Source organism: Haliotis asinina, chromosome 11 (genome assembly GCF_037392515.1).
Source record: "Haliotis asinina isolate JCU_RB_2024 chromosome 11, JCU_Hal_asi_v2, whole genome shotgun sequence".
In the NCBI taxonomy this organism is placed as follows: Eukaryota; Metazoa; Mollusca; class Gastropoda; order Lepetellida; family Haliotidae; genus Haliotis; species Haliotis asinina.
In genome coordinates, this window is record NC_090290.1 from 37918490 (window position 1) to 37939395 (window position 20906).

General features: G+C 38.0%; 1 protein-coding gene across 12 annotated transcripts in view; it reads left to right on the forward strand.

Annotated features, from left to right (window-relative positions):
- LOC137256006 (histone deacetylase 4-like) overlaps positions 1 to 20906 on the forward strand; it is a 156886-nt gene that overhangs the window by 64960 nt on the left and 71020 nt on the right. For 7 of the 12 annotated variants that reach the window (XM_067793648.1, XM_067793649.1, XM_067793646.1 and 4 more), the window contains one exon: positions 5405 to 5467. The exons of 3 other annotated variants lie outside the window; for them this stretch is intronic. In XM_067793648.1, the coding sequence (XP_067649749.1) occupies positions 5405 to 5467 (63 nt within the window). Of the gene's footprint in view, positions 1 to 5404; positions 5468 to 15772; positions 16461 to 20906 lie in introns of those variants that run through there. 2 more of the 12 variants (XM_067793653.1, XM_067793657.1) reach the window with 2 other exon arrangements.

Here is a 20906-nt window from a genome sequence, read left to right on the forward strand (position 1 = left end):
GCATTTTTGAAATCATTATCAACTTTAAGGTTTAGGGTTTGTGCTGTGAGAAGTTGACAGGCTTGACAGTACAAGGTTAAGAAATTGTGTGGGCGGTGACAGTTGGGTTTTAGATGAAAGTGTTAAAGATGGGAGGGGTGAAGTCTGAGTGATGGGAACCATGTTTTAGAGTGTTAGTTCCAGTGGCTCAAGGATGATGAGTCTGTTGTATTTAGCAGCAAGGATGTATGTAGTGCTTTACAGAAATCATGACACCCTGTAAAAATATCCCAGGCAAGACTTGGATATCTGTTACTTTACCAACTGGTGTTGACATATTTGATATCAGTAGACACTTGGGTGAGATGCTTTATGTATACTAATTAGTAAAAAATGTGACACCCTCTATAGTATATACTGGTGTACTAATGATTGAAAAATGTGACACCCTCAGTAGTACATACCTGTGTACAAATGATTGAAAAAAATGACACCCTCTATAGTATATACCTATGTGCTAATTAATGCAAGACATGACACGCTCTATATTATATGCCTTCTAATGAGTAGAAAACTTGGTACTCTTAATATGTATGTGTCTACTGCTGAGTAGAAAATCAGATATACTTTGCACTCTATATCAGTGTAACATTTTGCTGCAGAAATGACACTCTTTTCATGGTGTATACCTGTGGAAAGTGGAACTACAGGTGTACTTACTCAAAACATGAGTTACTGACCAGTTTCAGCTGTAATAGTTTGTTGAACATTTGGTGCATCACAATACACTGTACAATTTGACGAGTATTGCATGTCCATTATGTACTGACACCAAATGAAGTAGGTATATATAAACGTGGTGTATAAAATGGAACAAATGGAAATTTTTACGTCCCCTCTTGTAACTGCATTCAATTTGTTTGTTTGTTTGTTTGAAAAGCCCACGTGATTGCCATAGCATTTAGTTCAGACAGAACCTATTGGTTCTCTGTTTGTGAACTTCTGCATATGTATAATGTTAAAAATGCATTTATGGAAATATTACTGAGCGAATTGGATAACCTGTACCTTTCAGATTGGTGAAGGAAATAGATTTAAATCAAAACAAGACGGACGGAGCACTCGGCAACTAGTGGAAACTTGTGTCTAATAAGCTGGATGTATTGAGCATGGCTAATAATAGTCCGTATGTTAACTCTAAAGTCTGGGAATGAATCCAAAAGAGGAAGAGGATTGGACATAGACTTCTGGTACAGGATCAACAATGTATTCAACACAGGAGTATTGTGGTTAGGTTAACACACTTGAGGAAGATTACTTGCAGAGCAACAAACTGCCTGCTGTTTTGTCATAGGTCAGTATTGTGTTCCCTACACTCATCAATAACCTGTCAAGAGGCGATGAATCACGATGTAGATTCTGGGGGCGGGGGCGTGACAATTCCATTAATCTGCTTGCTGAAGATATCCGTGACATTTATCGGAAATGGAAGGACTGATCTCTGAAAGGACTGTAGGGTGAAAATACGTATTGTTGTTGGAGTAGGAAGTTGATATATATGTTTTGAAACAGCATGTCTTTCAGCTCTGACTTTGATCTTTGACACCATGGCGTTAATGGATGGCACAGTAGCCAAGGTAATAAAACAAAAGACTGGAGTTTGATTCACAAAGTGGATGGACTGCCTGAAGCCTGTTCAGTGTTCCATGGTGTGATGTTCTGTGAAAAGCACACCATATAATTTAGTCTTTCTTCTACTGCATCCTTTATTTTTTTCATCCCTTGCTTTTATTTTGCCTTTTTCCTAAATTTCTTCCTTTCAGCACTACTTATCTCTTCTTTACTCCCTTTTTTCATTCTTTCCTTTTCTCCTCTTTACTCCCTTCTCATTCATTCCCTCCTCTTACTCTTTTCTCATTCGATCTCTTTGCTTTACTCCTTTCATTCCATCTTTCTCTTTTTACTCGCTTCTTTAATTCCTTCCTTCCTTCCTCTTTACTTTCTTCTCCCATTCCCTCTGTACTCCTTATTCCTTTTATATACTTCCTTCTCATTCATTCTCTCTTCTCTATTCTTTCATTCCTTTTCTTTACTCCTTTCATTCCATCCTATCCTCTTTACTACCTTTCATTCCTTCCTTCTCTCTTTACTCTTCTCTTTCCTTCCTTTCCTATATACTCCCTTCTCACTCTTTCTCTCTTCTTTACTCCCTTGTTATTCCTTCCTGCTGTCCTCATTTATTCTCTTTGCTTTTCTCATTCCTTCCTTTTCTTTACTCTCTACTTCATTCCTTTTTCTTTTATCTCCTTTCTTTCATTATGTTTCTTCTTTACTCTTCTCATTTCTTTTTTCTTTACTTCTTCATTCCTTCCTTTTTTCTTTAGTCCCTTTTCTCATTCCTTCCTTCCATCCTCATACTTACATCTCTCATTTCTTTTATTTCTCCTTTTCATCTTAGGTCATAGGGGCTCAGATGTTTTGAAGCGTTCAGTGATGTTGTCAACATTGAGATACTGAGTGGTACAAGATTCACAAGCTTACACAGAGTTGGGCAGAGAAATATTTTAGGGTTAAGACAAGATGTCTGAGATGATGTGGGGGTGGGACAGAGAAGTATAGGGGGACTTGACAAGATATGTGAGATGATGTGGGGGTGGGACCGAGAAGTATTGGGGGGACGGGACAAGATATGTGAGATGATGTGGGGGTGGGACAGAGAAGTATTGGGGGGACGGGACAAGATATGTGAGATGATGTGGGGGTGAGACAGAGAAGTATTGGGGGGACGGGACAAGATATGTGAGATGATGTGGGGGTGGGACAGAAGTATTGGGGGGATGGGACAAGGTATGTGCGATGATGTGGGGGTGGGACAGAGAAGTATTGGGGGGATGGGACAAGATAAGTGAGATGGTAAGGGGGTAGGACAGAAGAATACGGGGTGACACAAATCCCAAACTGATTGAGCAGCAAATAGTAGATTGCCCCCTCTGTAGTACCATGTTAGCTTATTCACGAGCACCATATATCAGCGACTTTATGCAACTGATAGGGTTATTCTTCTGTTAAGGTCAATAGTAATAAGGCCAGACATTTGTAACTTGTTTATGTATCGACTGAAGACTGTACATTCATGCATGAGTGAGGGAGATAGATTGTCAAAGCATACATAAACTCAACCACCATTGTACTGAGTTCATTTGGCCTGCAAATATTCTCCATCCAAACTGAGTATCACACATTGTACTTGTTACTGTTTGAGGATTATTTAGGAGCATGTGTTCATGTCAAGGTGTGCCTTCTTAAACAGGATTACTTTAAAGTTTGTAGGCTTAAAGTAATTGTGCTGTGGGGTGATTTTACTTACTCTACTAATTTATGTGCACTTGTTAACAAGATAGAGCATAGAACTTGTTCATTTTAGCATGTACCACCTTTTTCTGCTAGTCTTATTTAATGGTTTATAGAATTTTTGTAAGGAGTAATACTAGGTGTGAAAGGAAGGTTAGAATTGGTATGGAATGAATTCTTGAGTGAGTGACTATGGTTTTATACCGCTTTGACAGTATTCTAACAATATCATGACAACAGAAATGAGCTTCACACATAGCACCCATGTGGGGAATCGAACCCGGGACTTCATTGTGACAAGCAAATGCTTTAATTTATTTGAACTACAAGGCTATCTCACCACCCTGTATGGAATGAATGTCTGATAAGTGTGTGTTCTTTAGGACATACCAAATGGGGGTTCTGGGTGAGAGTATAGGTTGTCGGAAGATGTTCACATCAATCACTGGGTTGACTGGTCAAGGCTATTGTAGGGTAGCCTAGTGGTTAAAGCAGGATACTTATAGTCAGGGTCAGGTTAGACCTTTGTTTTTGCTTGGCTTTTTAATCTGATGTCATGAAATTTTGAAATGTAAAGCTAGAAAAAAACATTCATCGATTTCATAATACTGACAAGAATGTTTTGCAAAACCTCAATTGTGTCCTTTTCAGAATTATATAGTTTTTTACTACATATAAAACTTTTTAAAAAAAAATAATAAAAATTGTTATCTTAAATTTTTTCCTTTACCCATACACTTTGAGAATATTTTTGAATTTTTATTGTTTCTTCTTCTTTTAAATCTATTGACCATACTGATTCCTGTTTTTGAGCCACAATCTGTTTCACACAAATCAATGGATTTGTTGGTGATGGACGAGACAGATTCTTCCATTCTCATCTGAGCAAATACTTCAGTCAGGTCTTGTGGTTTAAAATCATGTTGGCTAGCATACAGTACACTGGTCCTAAGTATCTTGGCTTACTTTGATATAAGATGCTTGTTGATGGTGGAAAGTTTACAAGTATTTCGACACTTAACACACTTTCACTTTGCTGTTTCCATTGGAAGGAAGTTGAACACTTTAATTCACATGTCTGAGTGTTAAACATGTTAGTTCCCTTTTTGCTCTCGGCCAGACAAGTACGGAAACTTAACATTGTCTGCCGAAGGGAATCATATCAAAATTTCATCCGTCCTTGAAAGATATCGAGTGGAATGAAATAAGGCATATGTTGATCTGTTTAATAATGTAAAATTAGATTGAAATAGCACTGGACCCAGCTGGAGCCTGAAAGTTGACCAGGCATACTTCAAAAGTGATGTACTTGATGATCATTTTGTGGAACAACCGCTGAAAATGAAATATAAAAAGAAATTGCAAGAGGCTAATTGCCGAATGAGGTGATGTGGCAGATATCTTGTTCTATCTTTAGGCACATGTATCTTCAGCTGTTATTTTAAGCAGTTTTTTTTGTGTGTGATTTTTGCTTCATCAGGTCCCTACGTTGTCGGAAAGATAAATTGTGAAAAGATATGGAACGGCTGGGGGCTGAGTTTGATTCTTCATGGATTCAACATGTCAGTGTGCGAATTTAGTTTGGTCCTGTGGTCCCTGGCTTGTAAAAATTCATCATGGCTACTAAATGTTAAGTATGCAGTGGCCCTGGTGGCCAGTGGATGTTGTATTGATAGTTAAGCAAATCTACAAATTCTATTCTGGACCAGTGAAGTACAGACAGGATCACTAATTGGTCCTGCGGTCTAGAGGGAGACTTGTGAAAAGTTTCTTTCTGTTACTGTAGCCATTTCTGGTGTCTCCTGCTGTTGTACTGCTGTACTATTGCTAAATGTGGCAATGATACACACTTCACTCACATGAACCATCAAACCTCTGTCGTATCCAGGTGATAATTGGAAAAATCCAAACTGTTGACTTTGCAACATGCCACAGGCAACCATGACATCACACCTAAACGCTGACGTTGGATGACTCGCAGAATGTCTTTTCTTACGTTGATTCAGTTTTGTATTTGCCCATGTTGCCATGGTTACTTGGTGTTATATTATTGCGTTTGTTTGTGTTGTTCCAGACACAATTGGCTCCCATGAAATAGCCATGGAAATTAACAGCTTTACAAATATGGGCAGAAGAGGTAAGAGTTACCACCCTTTATAGATGTTGCCGTTTCCATTGCATGCCAGCCCTGAAGTAATATCTGAGTGAATCCTGGCATGTGTTAATGTGACCCCCTTCTTAGAAATAGGAAGTTGAGACTGGTAGGATTGGACTGTTGATAACAGTAGTTTCAATGGAGAGGCACCTGCTCCTAGCACCCAGTGGTGATCACACATATTACAGCCAGTTACTAAAGCTTATGGCTTGGTGTCTTGGTCAGTGAATGACTGTGGGGGGTATTGACTTTACACTGTCAGACAATCAGTGTCTGCCACATGTATAAGGCTGTCTCCTATTCTCGCGGTAAACACATTTTCTGCCGAGTTCGTCGATGTGTGATACTTAGCGGTTGTTTACATCATTGACCGGTAACTAGGAAGTGGCCCAAGTCCCTGAATTATCAAAACTTTGCAATGTATCGAATATTCGTGAGTTGTAACCAGCTTGGAAAAATCGTAACTTTTCCCCGCCCTTGCCGATAAGATTCCCCTTCCTTACACCAAATAACGTTACTTTCTCATTATGCTGTGAGAATGGGAGAGGCCTCGAAAAGTCAGCGGCGTACGACCATGTTTTTCATCGAGCTAATGTGCGATAGTACACCTGATGGATCAAGCAGTTGATAGATGAAATGTTAGAGGGAGAATCTCTTTATTTAAAAACAACAAGCATACATACGAAAAGAACTGTTTGTATTATTTTTTCAACCGATATCCGTAAGTACCGTGAGAATAGGAGACGCCAGTATACAGGGTTTCTTTATTTTTTATCACTTTATTTCTTTATGATGGGTGCATTATTCTTGGTACATGGTACAGGTAACTCTACAATATATGGATGTTGGTGGCAGGTAATCTGTAGGGTCATCCAAGGCTAGAAGTATGTATAGTTATTGTAATTCATGAGAAGGGGTTGTGGCAAGAAGACAAAAAGGTGAAGAATTTACCATAGTTACAGTGCGAAATGGTAGTAAATTTGCCAATTTCATACAGGGTGTGTAGGTAATGTTTTGATCCCCGAAAAACGTGGATATGAGTTAGGACATCTCTTTGCTGATATGTACAGGGATTTGTGTGGCATCTGTTTGCAGGTTTTTTAAACTTTTCAGGTGAGTTCACTTGCAGTGCAATGAGTTCCTTTGAAGTGTGTATGCTCATATTTATCTGCTGGAGAAGAAGAAATACATTGACAAAAGGCTACAAAAACTGTGTTTTTAAACTTGAAAAGGCAATATTTATCTGTCTTTTTAAATTAATTTTAGATGTAATTTTTGATATTTAATCAGTCACTTGCACATAGGAAGTCATGATAAGTGAATGTTTGATGGTCATATTAGGAATGTTTCTAGTCTAGTCTTTATTGGATAGGATATTTATGGCAACATCGTATTATCCATCTCAACTTCCAGCGGGATCATACAACTCTTGCAGCCACGAGGCGCAGGGAGATATTGTGGCTTTCCCATCCTTGTGAGATACCCATTCACAACTGGGTGGACAGGGACACATAATCACAGTGCCTCGTCCAAGTTTACTTCACATAGTTTTATCTACTGCTGGGTGTTTGCACATATTCACGTGCCTACCCTCTGTCTGGTTGTTTGCATATGGATATGTGGGTTCTTTTAAGTGCACAGGGTTGTGTACGGTACACATTATGTGACTTCTTGCTTAAAAGTGTCCACCGAATATGTATGTTACTGTCAAAGTTCAGTAGCATAAGAGTGAGTTATGTCCCTTCCCTACGCCTGTATTCACGTGCTCTGACTGTTCACTGTGTAAACACTGCAGTGGTTGTGTGGAAGGAATTGTAATGTAATCGGTGATGTTTCAATTCATCATGTACAATCCGGGTTTTTTTTAGAGAATACCTAAAATGACCTTAGGGTCATGTTCAATAAATATGCAAATGTGAATGGTCTTGTTGGTAGTACTGCATTCAGTGTTTACATCCGTATATGACATTGATTTTCTCTGTCAGTGATTGTGTAAGAACTGATCAGTGGGATTTAGATGAGTTTCCATTATCATCAAAACACTGATGTTATCATCAAAATAAGATAAACTACCAGAAGTCTGTACACTTTTACTCCTATAATTACAACATGCAGTTTAGAAAGTGTTCAGGTGTAAGATATGTTATATTTGGGATTATTTTCACAGTAAAGTACAGATTCAAGATTTTTTGTTGGGTTGTGTCACATCTGGGACACTCCGTGGAAATCAGGCCCCTAATTGCCACCACACAAAGTCAGCTGCCTAACCTGCTCAGCCACTATGATTTCCAAAAAGATGGAAGTCGGAAAAAAGGTAGTCTAGACTATCCCGTGGGTATTCCTATGAACTGTTACAAAAGACAGTCACTGACTAAATTTGAAAAAAACGACAAAAACATAACATGTTTCATGGAATTGTTTTACTTGTTGTGAAACTGACTGATAATATAGCTTCTGATGGCATTTATTATTGGCTTGCATGTTCCATTAAACTTGATAACAGACTTAAGGACCAACATTACGTATACATGATAAGGAAGTTTTCAGTTTGGTTCAGTTCAATATGGGTGATAACTGTTACGTTTCTACAGTAAAAGAGACGTCCATGAAAGAATATGTGAAATAATGCTTGGCTTGTTTGTTGATGTAGCCTGTCTCACAGTCCCTGAACCACATTATTTCCAAGCTCTCTGATGAATGCTAAAGCCTTAAATGAAGCAAGTCGAGGTTTACACATGTCTCCTTGGGGCTCCTTTTCAGTTTATATGGGTTAGTTTGTTGGTGTGAAAATTATTTATTTCCAGTAGACAAAGCATTCTACTAATGACGTTCCAACAATAAAAAAACAACAACAATGTTAGCTTCTCATTCCGAGGTTCAGCACAGAAACAGGATGGTGGGATAGGTTGTGATAGATGTCTTCAATGTTTACAGGGATGGTTGAGTGGCCAGCAGCATTGGTTAAAAAAGCATTTGCTCGCCACTCTGAAAAACCCTCCTTGGTCCAGTGGATTGTATGGTTCCATGGAGAGTGGAATGTGCTTGGTTTGCTGAAGGACCAAGATGTGCTTATTGTTACCTTGCCTTGTGCTTGAAGTATAAACGTGGCCAATTGGATCAGCTGGTATGCTGTGTATGAGTGAGGGCATAGAATGTACTATATTAGGTCAAAAGATGTTAAAGAGAGGTGCTTGTTGTTACCTTGCCATGTGCTTCAAGTATAAAAGTGGCCAATTGGCCCAGCTGATATGCTGTGTCTGAGTGAGGGCGTAGACTGCAGTATATCAGGTCAAAAGGGGTTGAGAGTGGTAATTCATCCCTGTGAATTTGTATATTTGGTAAACCCCCAGTTTTGTGTCTTTTCCTGAAAACAATTAGAAATTGATTCCTTAATCGTGACCTTTTGAAATTGATTGATATAATTCTCTGATATTTATCTGATGTTGTTGTTTATGTTTCTAGGCAACAAAATGACTATGCTGACCTGTGTATTCAGTGAATATAGAGTATAGGGTCAGTGTCAGACACTTTAGATTGTTATGCATTGCTGTATGTAGCACAATACATATATACCTGTAATGAAAGATTTTACATGCAAGTATTTTGCCGTTTTGTCAATGTGCTGATTCGTCTAACTCCACATGGCTCCTACTGATGAACCAGTGAATGAAAGTGTTTTCGTTTTTTTTGTCAATATTCCAGCCTTATCACAGCAGGGGACACCAGAAATGGACTCCACACACCATACTCATTTAGGGAATCGAACCAGGACCTTTGGTGTTAGGGACATTCTCTTTCTCCACAAGCCTAACCCACCACCCCTACTGATGCTAGTACAAATGAACTACATGCAATGTTAAGCTTTTCTGACATGCACTGGATTGAAGCTGCCTTGATACGTGCACTGCAATAACTTATATATATTCTGATGAATCTATTTTTAACAATTATAGCTTAGCTGTGTTGATGTGATGCTTAGCTCTCAGTATATTCTTCTGTAAAGGTAATGAATATCATGTTTCGGTGTAATTTACTCAGTTTAATTGGAACCTAGGTATGAAGTAATGCAATTGGAATCTGAGCTTTCACATTAAGCTTCTCGTTGCAGATGTAGCTGTAACAGCATTGTAAATATGCATGCACCGGAAATTATCTGTTGGAGAGACTTAAAGTAAAATCACTGACTTTATTGGTCTTACTTCTGTTCTGAGTACAGGGTGATGTGAATGAGCATGAGGATGATGATGATACAGGGTCTAAGTGGATGATGATGATGATGATGATGATGATGATGATGATGCAGGGTCTATGACGATGATGCAGGGTCTATGACAATGATGATGATGATGATGATGATGATAAAGATGACGATGCAGGCTTGATGACAATGCAGGGTCGATGATGATGATGATGCAGGGTCTATGATGATGATGATGATGCAGGGTCTATGATGATGATACAGGGTCTATGATGATGATGATGATGCAGGGTCTATGATGATGATACAGGGTCTATGATGATGATGATGATGATACAGGGTCAATGATGATGCAGGGTCTATGATGATGATGATGATGATGCAGGGTCTATGATGATGATGATGCAGGGTCTATGATGATGATGATGATGCAGGGTCTATGATGATGATGATGATGATGATGCAGGGTCTATGATGATGATGATGATGCAGGCTTGATGACAATGCAGGGTCGATGATGATGATGATGCAGGGTCTATGATGATGATAATGATGCAGGGTCTATGATGATGATACAGGGTCTATGATGATGATGATGATGATGCAGGGTCTATGATGATGATGATGATGATGATGCAGGGTCTATGATGATGATACAGGGTCTATGATGATGATACAGGGTCAGTGATGATGATACAGGGTCAATGATGATGATGATGATGATGATGCAGGGTCTATGATGATGATGATGCAGGGTCAATGATGATGATGATGATGATGATGATTCAGGGTCGATGATGATGATGATGCAGGGTCGATGATGATGATGATGATAATGCAGGGTCGATGATGATGATGATGCAGGGTCGATGATGATGATGATGATAATGCAGGGTCGATGATGATGATGATGCAGGGTCGATGATGATGATGATGGGTCGATGATGATGATGATGATGATGATGATGATGATGATGATGATGCAGGGTCGATGATGATGATGCAGGGTCGATGATGATGATGCAGGGTCGATGATGATGATGATGATGATGATGATGATGATGATGCAGGGTCGATGATGATGATGCAGGGTCGATGATGATGATGATGATGATGATGATGATGATGATGATGATGATGATGATGATGATGCAGGGTCGATGATGATGATGCAGGGTCGATGATGATGATGATGATGATGATGATGATGATGATGATGATGATGATGCAGGGTCGATGATGATGATGCAGGGTCGATGATGATGATGCAGGGTCGATGATGATGATGATGATGATGATGATGATGATGTCTAAAGCACCAAGTGCAATCCACTGAGTTCTTGCACCACACAGGATACAGGAAACATGAAGTATAACTCCAGAGATATATTTGGTGAAGTTTATTTTGTGTGTCACTAGCCAAATCCAGATTTAAAAGCCAACAGAGGTGAAATGTTCTTTTGACCAATCTAAGAGGAATTGAAACCAAATTCACTGTCTGAACACTTGTTTCTTCTGTACAGAGAACCCCAGTCGATCTTTCCCTTCTCGGATAAGCCCTAGCTGTTTTACCAATTTGTGTAGGTGAGTTGAACAGAGACAGCACCATCTCAGGATTACACAGGGATGGTATTCCTGTAAATGTCACTCACCAGACAGTTCACTGCAGTTATAAATGTAGATGAGGAAGTCTTTCATATGGTGGGGGCAGACGTACATGATGCTGCAGTTAGCTGTGCATAGTTACATCTCATGGCAGGTCACGTTGATTGTGGGTTTGTATCCCAGGTTGACTTGATGTTTCCAGGTATGTCAGCACCAAGTGTGTGCTTGTAAGTTTCATCAGAAAATGAAATGTGCAGCTTGTGGTTTTCCTTGCACATCGAGTTCATGTACCATGATGTGACTTTCAGTGCTGTTCAAACCTGAATTGGGGTGGTGAGGTAGCCTAGCGGTTACAGCAGTCGCTTTTCACAAACTTGACCTGGTTCGATTTCCAACTTGTGTACAAATGTGTGAAGCCCATTTTGTGGTGTCCTCCTGCTGTGATATTGCTGGAATATTTCTAAAAACAGCATAACACCACACTCACTCACTCATTCAAAACTGAATTGCTTATCACACCCAAGACCCGGTTCGATTTCCCACTTGTGTACAATGTGTGAAGCCCATTTTGTGGTGTCCCCCGCTGTGATATTCCTGAAATATTGCATAACACAACACTCACACACTCACTCATTCAAGACGGAATTAAACCCATTGCAACTGCAACCAAATACACAGTGACAAGAAACAAATTATATTTAATAAGTGTGGGAATAGTGATTTTGCTGTTGTTTGATGTATTGCTGCAAAATAGTGTGATGAAATAAAAAGCAATTAATTTTGTTCTTGAGGCTTTTTAATAATATTTAAGTGAAAATATGATCTCGTATGTCCAACAACCGTGTCTCTCTCCATCGGCCCTGAACTAGTATAGGCACACTGTTGTTAATCACCTGCTATTTATAATGCTCACTCAGGCCCTTCTTTATAGTACAGAGAGCCCTTAATCTGTGTACAAATAAGATAAAATGGATCAGTAGGGCATGAGGTTCATGCTTTTTGTGTTCACTGAATGAACTATGAAGTAATTTCATTCACTCAGAAGAAAGTGCAGCTTTTAAAGAATGGTTTATTTATTACATGTGATCCTTAGGCACAGTGTTGACATATTCACCATGTTTAAGTGTTAGTCATTTTGTACAAGTAAATTTACAATCAGATGGTTTTAGTTTAGGACTAGCAAGTATTGTTAACATTTTAGTTTCACTTAAGTTCATGTAAGGAGTGCATAGTTTGTTACACGTTCTATGAATATCTCATGATTTAACCATTTATGTTCTTATGTTGAATGAGTTAGATGAACCATGTTTTGGTTTGCATTGTTTAAAATTTGTGTATAAGACATAATTGGTGGGGGAAGGCAGTCATTTATTGTGGAAATAATGATGGCAGTGAAAGGGAGGTAACCCTGTATTTGTGCTCTTGAAGAAAATATATTTGATCAGTTCAAAGTACTGGGTTGGTTTGGGGGACATTTCAGCTTATTTTGAAAGGGGGATACTTATTCTTGTAGTTAATAATTTTGTTTTGGAAAATTTGTGCTCCATTGACACCAGATTTGAGTTCAGCATTTGATGTGTTTAAATACTTCACTTTAAATAAGATGAGGGTCAGGTGATATAGTAATAGTTTCATCACACATTGTAATCAGACAATCTCCATTCAACCGAGGGCAAATGCAGCCTGGTGATTAAAAGCACCAAGGGACCATTGAAGGCTGTGCAGAGTTGCTGCCCTTGGACAGTTACAGGATTCAAATCCTGGTTTGCTGGATAATGTTACATTGATATTTGGCCACATTTAATGTGTTGCTAAGGAGTTGATGAATACATGTCAGTAACTATGGCAACAGCAATCTGTCAAACCAGTGCTTGATATCTTGAGCATCAATAATAGCGTTGAGTGACATTCAGCTAATTGTACTAAAAGGTGCAGGGAATCATGTAGACTGATATGGTTATGCAATGTTCAACATAGAGTAGCAGTCATTATGAATAGGGTCCTTGGGTTTAGCTCAAGTAATATAAGCACACAAATAGATGAATATTCACACCTTCTCTTTTCAACACCTATGGCACACGTCTAAAAGAAACTGAAGACATTTTTACAAAGATGATATCAAATCAAACACACAAATTTAATCATATAACATGTTTTTTATTTTTATTATCCATCAGAGCTTGCAGATGTTGGAAGCCTTCAGTTTGCTCAAGTGATATGTTTCAAGTCATATGCTTAAGTTATGTGTTTCAAGTCATATGTTTATGTAAAATATGCTATTGAGTTGAAGATCATGTGAATTTAAAGAGCCAGGTGGATGTGCCATTAAATTTCAGTTCAAACATTACTTGCTCAAGAGTATTAAGTGCACTGGTTTTGAATTTCAAAGATAAGATTTGTAGATACAACAGGCGTAAAGATATGATCACCTATAGTACTCATCTGGGTCAGGTGTCTATTTTTGGACTATTCACAGCTCGGCCCTGAAGGCAGTCATTTGTATGGACATATGTGTGATTATGCTTGCATAGCTTTCTATCTACAGTGGTGATAATATACATGGCTTATGCCATTTTATTGCTGGAAGACAAATGTGTAAAGGTAACAGCTCAAGGTGGCTTGGCATGAAACGTGTATAAATCGTTGCAGTTGAATGGTTTGGGGTCAAGTGATTGACGTCATTCTGAGCCCAACCCGGAATCTCCACGTTAATATGTAGTGTTATACTGTTGTTTGTGGACATAAGCTCTCAGGGCAGTGCAGTGTCAACTAAACATTCGGCTCCAATGCCAATGTAAATTATATGTCCTTGTTGAGTGTATGGCTACTACTAAAGTCTAAATATACTGCTGGGTTTTGAAGGGATTTGTGTAAGCGGCTTTAATTACTTTATGCAGAAACATGGTGTAAGGAAATGTATGTTTGTTAGTGGGCTCTGTTAAAAACAATCATGTAGTATGTCCTATTCAAGTGGGGAGATTTGCAACCTTGATGTTAAGTGTTTACAGGTTGAATCACTGTTTTGGCAGGATCGTATATCTAAGTTGGTTTTTGTGTTTCTTTCTGGTTTATTCACTCATTCACCCACCAGAAATGATATCTTTGTCACCTACTAATCTCTGTTATTAAAATCCATTTCTTCACTCATCTGCAACCTGATGTGAAGATGCGGGATAGAATTGATCTTCAGTAACCCATGCTTGTCATAAGAGGCAATTAATGGGACTGGGTATTCAGGCTCACTGACTTGGTTGACCTATGTCATCAGTTCTCATTTGTACAGATCGATGTTCATGGTGTTGATCACTGGATTGTCAGCTCCAGACTCGACCACATTTCTGATGTCCCTTTTCTAAACTAACTAACTAACTAACTAACTAACTAACTAACTAACTAACTAACTAACTAACTAACTAACTAACTAACTAACCCACCCACCCATGTTGCTGATGAAAACTGCAAACTGGCATCTATGTCACTTGCTAATATAACAGTGCTGACTACCAATATTGTTGACAAGCATGGATAAATATAGATACGTAGAGATTATGAAACTATAGACGAATCATGGATAAACAAGACACTGAGTGTTTCAGTTTTTCTCCATAATGTATTTGTACCTAACAATCAGTAACAATGCTGTCATTGTGTAATTGTAAGACGTCCTATTACTTGAAATAAACTTCTGGAAATAGAACTCATTTAAAAAACATTTTCTATTTTCTGCTCTTATACACGCATTAATAATAGCAGCTGATTGTTCAATAACAGGGTAGTGAATGATTGCATTGCACAGGGTTTGAAACGTGTTGTATGATGTAGGTTAATATATGTATGACTGCCTAGTGCTTGAGCACAAGCAACAAGTTCCACTCGAATGCTCAATGTCACAGGACGCGAACAGTTTTACTGTATCATGAGTGGCACAGCTCGGCCTTATTGTTTTCACTTTTACAGTTGTGTGCGTCATTTAATTGAGGAACCCTTTTCCTGTGTGTCTTTGCGGAATCTCTCAAGGCCATAAAGACACATTGTTTGTGCTGTGGGTGCTATTAGCGGTTGATTTATGTGTATGTAACAGGGATAGAGTGACCTGCGCCCAGAGCATGTTCTTGTGTAGCTGTTCACTCAGTTTGGGGTGCTCTCTCACAGATTGGATGGTACTCCGCGTTGTGAGTACTTTGATGTGATTGGATTACATATCGTTTACTATTTGATTGGTGGTTGGCTACAGTTGGGACTACCCACAACACAACTAATTTCATAGTTGTCTGTGGTTCTGGACACTGGATATTGTGAATTACAGATTTGGGACATTGTGGAATTTGGAAAATTACCTTTAGGAATTGTTTCAGTTTAAGGTGGACAGCTTTATACGATCTTCAGTGTTTTAAATGATTGTTTAATATAGGTAAAGTGTTAGGTAAAGAATTTAGATATTTAAAATGCAACTTTCTAAACATCCTGGATGGTGTTATTCATGGTAACAGTGATTCCTCTTATGAAACAGGTTTAGTATGTGTATATTTTATAGGTATGCACTAGTATCTTTTGAGAACATATTTTATTGATTCTGTTTGGACTTTTTGTTATCACAAATGAATTAGTTAAAATCTCAGAAACATTTCAGCAGTACATTTAGTGTCAGTGTATGATACTGATAGTTTAGATTGTTCAAAGCAGTTTATCTCGAAGTTCAGGTGATTAAACAAGAGAGTTTGTGGTAAGGCATTCTTAAAAAAGTTTGATTGGTTTGGTTTTCGCAAACATTTTACTCATTTGTGATAATTCCCACTTGTCTCCTGGAAGGATTAAAACATTTAATCGTCAACTATGAAGTCTGCCATGGAGTGAATGCGACAGTTGCCAGTGTATTGCAGGGACCTTCTAAAGGACTTAACATTCTACACCAAGGCTACACATTTTGCAGTTTTGAGCTGTTGCTGTCGTCGTTCTTGCCTTGGGTCGGAATCATTTGACTGTGTGCTTATACCAACCAGAAGTGGAGCTAGAGGTTTAGCTGCACTTGATCAAATTCCAACATTTGGTGATAACCTCTTTTATCTCTGCCAAACACAACCGGATTGAGAATCTTTAACTCAGAAGCTGTCAAGTACTGCACAATGTTGAATGGAAGCTTTTCTCCTTGGGCATACTGTCCATACCCTTTGTGTAAGTCTTGTGTTTTGTCCATTGTTTTCGTTATTGTGTTTATGGGTTTGGTTACGTCTCAGATTTCTTTGATTTATCTTGATCAGAAAAAATCAAATTTTAAGATACAATTTTTGTGTTTCAGAGTTTTAATAAATACTAAGCAAGCACCATTTGTAAATTTTGGGTTTCAAATGTTGACAGTGTATGTTACCAGATTATGACTGCAGAAAAGTTATTATTTTTAGTGGGTCATTTGACCAGTAACACTTTTCTTCATATTTTCCTTTGAAACACTGTCATCATAATAGAAAATTAGAAAATAATAATTCATTAATAATCCTTTTGGTAACATTGCATTTTTATTGAATCCTTTAAGAGTATTGTGTAATTGTGTTATGGATTAGTAACTGAAGTATATGAGTGTGGAATACTAGACGTTCTTTGGGGAGTGGACTCTCTAGAGGGAATCAGTAGGCACATAGTTGTTTACTTGCGTTGAGCCAATTGCCCTGAGGCTGGGAGCCTGTGTTTGACATGGTATCAGGGTATGACAGGTTCTGCCTTTGAAGATGAGCAAGAAATGAGCTTATTTAAAAACACTTCATTTCAGATTGTGATCACGTCTCGTTACCTTGTTTACATCCTTGTTCAGTGGGGCTAGGAGATACCTAGAAACCTTCCTAAGTTGGACAGTAGCTGTTAGATACCTTTAAACCCCCCTAATCTGGACATTATGTAGTAGATACCATGACACCTTCCTTGCCTGGACAATAGGTGGTAGACACCTTGAAACCTCTCTAATCTGGACAGTAGCTTGTAAATAATTTGAAACCTCCCTAATCTGGGCATTTACTAGATAATACCTTGAAAACTCTCTAATCTGGACAGTAACAGTAGCTGTTAGATACATTGAAACCTCCCTAATGTGGACAATAGCTGCTAGGTAACTTGAAACCTCCCTAATCTGGAAAGTAGCTGATAGATACCTTCTCATTCTGGACAAAGGCTTCAGCTTAATGCATGAACACTTTAACCATTAGACTAACCATCTTGTATTGCCTACCATCGACTTTTGGTCAAGTTCATTTTAGTAAAGGTAGAATAGGTCAACACATAAATTTTTATTCTTGTCGTTTTAACATGTAGGCAGAATGGGATTGTAGAGAGAATAGGAAGACACTCATTATAAGATGAATTTCTGAGCAAATGGTTCTCAATGTTGATCTATAGCTGGTAATGATATTCTTTCATGTTATAACATTAAAGGTCTCATTCTGGAATGAAAATATCTCTGTAAATGATAAGCACTAATATCACTAATTGTTTAGCGATAGCATCTTAATTGCTATTATTTATTGTGTAAAAAATATTCAATCATCAATTATATTTGTGCATTATTGGAGCAGTTATTGCTGGATTGTTGTGAGCTTGCTGGGCATTTCTTAACTTGCATGAGTCTATTAGGCTATATGATTATTAGTTAAAGTCATAATTTCTAGATTATGTAAATATATGGAACATGCTTTCCCTGATTTGCCTATAATGATGCCATGATGCCATGTATTATTTTCTATATCCTCATTGTTAAAGCGGAATATTGCTGAAAGCGGCATAAAACTAAAACTGACTGACTCACTCAGTCTCTTTCCTCAACTTGTAAGGGGCAGAAAGGCCGCTTAGTGGTTAAAGCAATTTCTCTTCACACCAATCCCCCGAGTTAAATTACTATGGGGTAGAATGTGTGAATCCCATTTCTGGTGTCCCTTATTGTATTATTGCTGGAATATAGCTGTTAATATTTCTTGCTCGCACGCTCACTCTCTCATTCACTCGCTTACTCACTCACTAACTCAATGTGGGGAAAGAGTTTCCCAAGTCCACAGCTTAATTCCCTAGCCTGAAATTTGAACATAGAAACTAAGCACAATGTTGCAAAAACATAAAATACCAATCATTTATCAGGACATAATCTTATAGGGTTTACAATTTAACAAGTAGGAGGGATTGATATAATAAAAAATCACCCGATGAAAAATCTCCAGCCAGTTGGGCCAGGGACAGTGGAGATTTACAATCCCGACTGGATATCTACTAGCCATGAGCAAGCGGGCCAGCGACTATTTTGCATACTGCTCACTCACTATGATGATGGAAACAGCCTGTGTATTTGTCGGCTAGGACAGACTTGCAGGAAGGCTAGGTCTTTACATCTGTGGTTGTAACTATGATCTAGATAAATGCAAATATTGATCCATGTTGATATACAGTTGCCAAAAATACAATAGGCATTGTGTACATGTGTTTGTTCTAAATGGGGAAACAGTGGTGTGTGGACAAGAGATTCTGAGAAAGACAGTAGAATCGATATCCTCGTGATATCTTCAGACTCATGTTGTACTCAAGCCAAGATGTGGTCGGTTACAGGGAATCAGTAGAATAGAGTGAAGCTTTCATTGTTCATGGCATTAACTCTGTGTGTGTGTAGCTGATCGTGGCAGTGGGTAAGCCATTTGGTAAAGTGTTCGCTTATCATGCTGAAACCCTGGTTCGATTCCCCACATGGGTTTAATATGTGAAGCCCATTTCTGGTGTTCTCCATCATGAAATTGCTGGAAAAGTGTTTAAAGCAGCGTAAAACTAAACTTTCTTTATTTTAGCTTGTCATGCTTGAACGAGACAGAAATGGTTACTATGTTTGTTTTTCAGTTTATTCAGTTGTAATTTGAATCAAAACAGAATTGTTGATTATAATACTCAAAGTCTGCAAGTCAACGAGGACAACTATCAATAGGTTTTCACTTTAGTAATCACCCTCACAATTTAGTAGTTGCAGGTTAACAGACAAGCATTTGACAGACTATGAATTTAGCATTGTTATGAAACAAAATTTTATCTGTTGAAACAAACAAAATGGCACAATTAGAGTTAACATGTGTAAATGCAGGTGTTTTAAAACCCAATCAAGTTTGGAGATAAGAACACCAGAATGGCTAATGATGTATTCTATTTTTTTTAAACAGCATACTTACGGTAAAAGTGATTTTGGGGAATATAATGAGAAATAACTTTTTAAATTTTGTTTTTACCAACAGAAATATTGCTGTAGAAGTCAGTGAACCAAGTAATAAAACAATATGTTGCCTCATCAGTGATAATGTAAAGTTTGCAAAGAGGATTTTGATTTTCAGTTGTATTTTTTGGTATGCAAGGGCATTTTTAAATGATGAGATTTTATGAACACCTGGTGTCATTGCTGATCCATCCATAAACTTTTCATCGTACCTGGTGAATTCCATTTTGGCCGATAATTAAGACTGAACATTCTTGGGGTTTGATAAAATATATACTCATGGCAACAAATAAGGGAAAATAGATGTGTTTATTTACTTTATTACAAGGTTCCTTTATTTATTTCCAAGGTTTAACCCACAGTGCAATATATGCCTTGTGGGGAAACCTTGAAAAGAATAAAAACAATTGTACTTTCATGTGCTCCCTTATTTGTTGGCATGAGTATACTTGCCAGACAACCCTCTTCAGCCAGATATTTGGGATATTTTGTATTTGTATAGCTATCAAATGTTGGCATTTTGTTTGGATGCTTGCACTCTTTCAGTTTTTAAATATCAGAAAAACATTTAAAGAAAAACAGGAAACATCGTTTGTTGGAGATTTTAACATGTCATGAAAGATTTCTGCAAGTTTATCTTTATTGAATCTATGGTGAAATTGTTATGTAAAAAGTGTTTTCGGAATGGTTTGGCTTGCAAAACTATTTGTGAAAACAATCATTGTAAATGCCAGAGTACCACACACTGATAAAATAGTTCATTTTGAAATTTTTGGACATTTTCCAAACTAAACGGTTCCATTTAAAAACAAAACCAAAAGCAAAAAAATCACCCCTAACAAGTATTTTCTCTTTAAAATTAATAAAAGGGCACTGTTATCAGAAATAAACCAATGTTAACTGTAAAGGGCTTTTTAGTCTTATCGCTTGTATCTATCAACACATGATTTTTTTCATATTCATTCGAGTTATTAAACTCTTTTGAAGATGATAAATTTCATCCAGTTTTAACTATTTATTCATGTCTTAATTTCAGCAATGTCATTTTGTGTGATATCTCAAAATCATATCCTAAACTGGTAGCAGTTTGGAGTTAAGCGCTTCAGCTGATGGTTGGTCAGTTGGCCAGTTGGCCTAGTGGTGAGGGGTCCAGTCGGGGAGTAGTTTTGTTCTGTGGTGACAAAACTATTTTGTCTGTGCAACTTAACACAGGAGAAGGGGCAGACTACCCGGGTAGCCCAGAGGTTAAAGCATTTTCATGTCATGTCAAGGATCTGGGTACAAGGAAACCCCATTGCTGGTGTCCCTTGCTGCAGTATTCACTCACTCATTCACAGGAGCAGGCACATGTAGCACAGTTGTCTGAGTGCACCCATGATATTGCTGAAAGCATC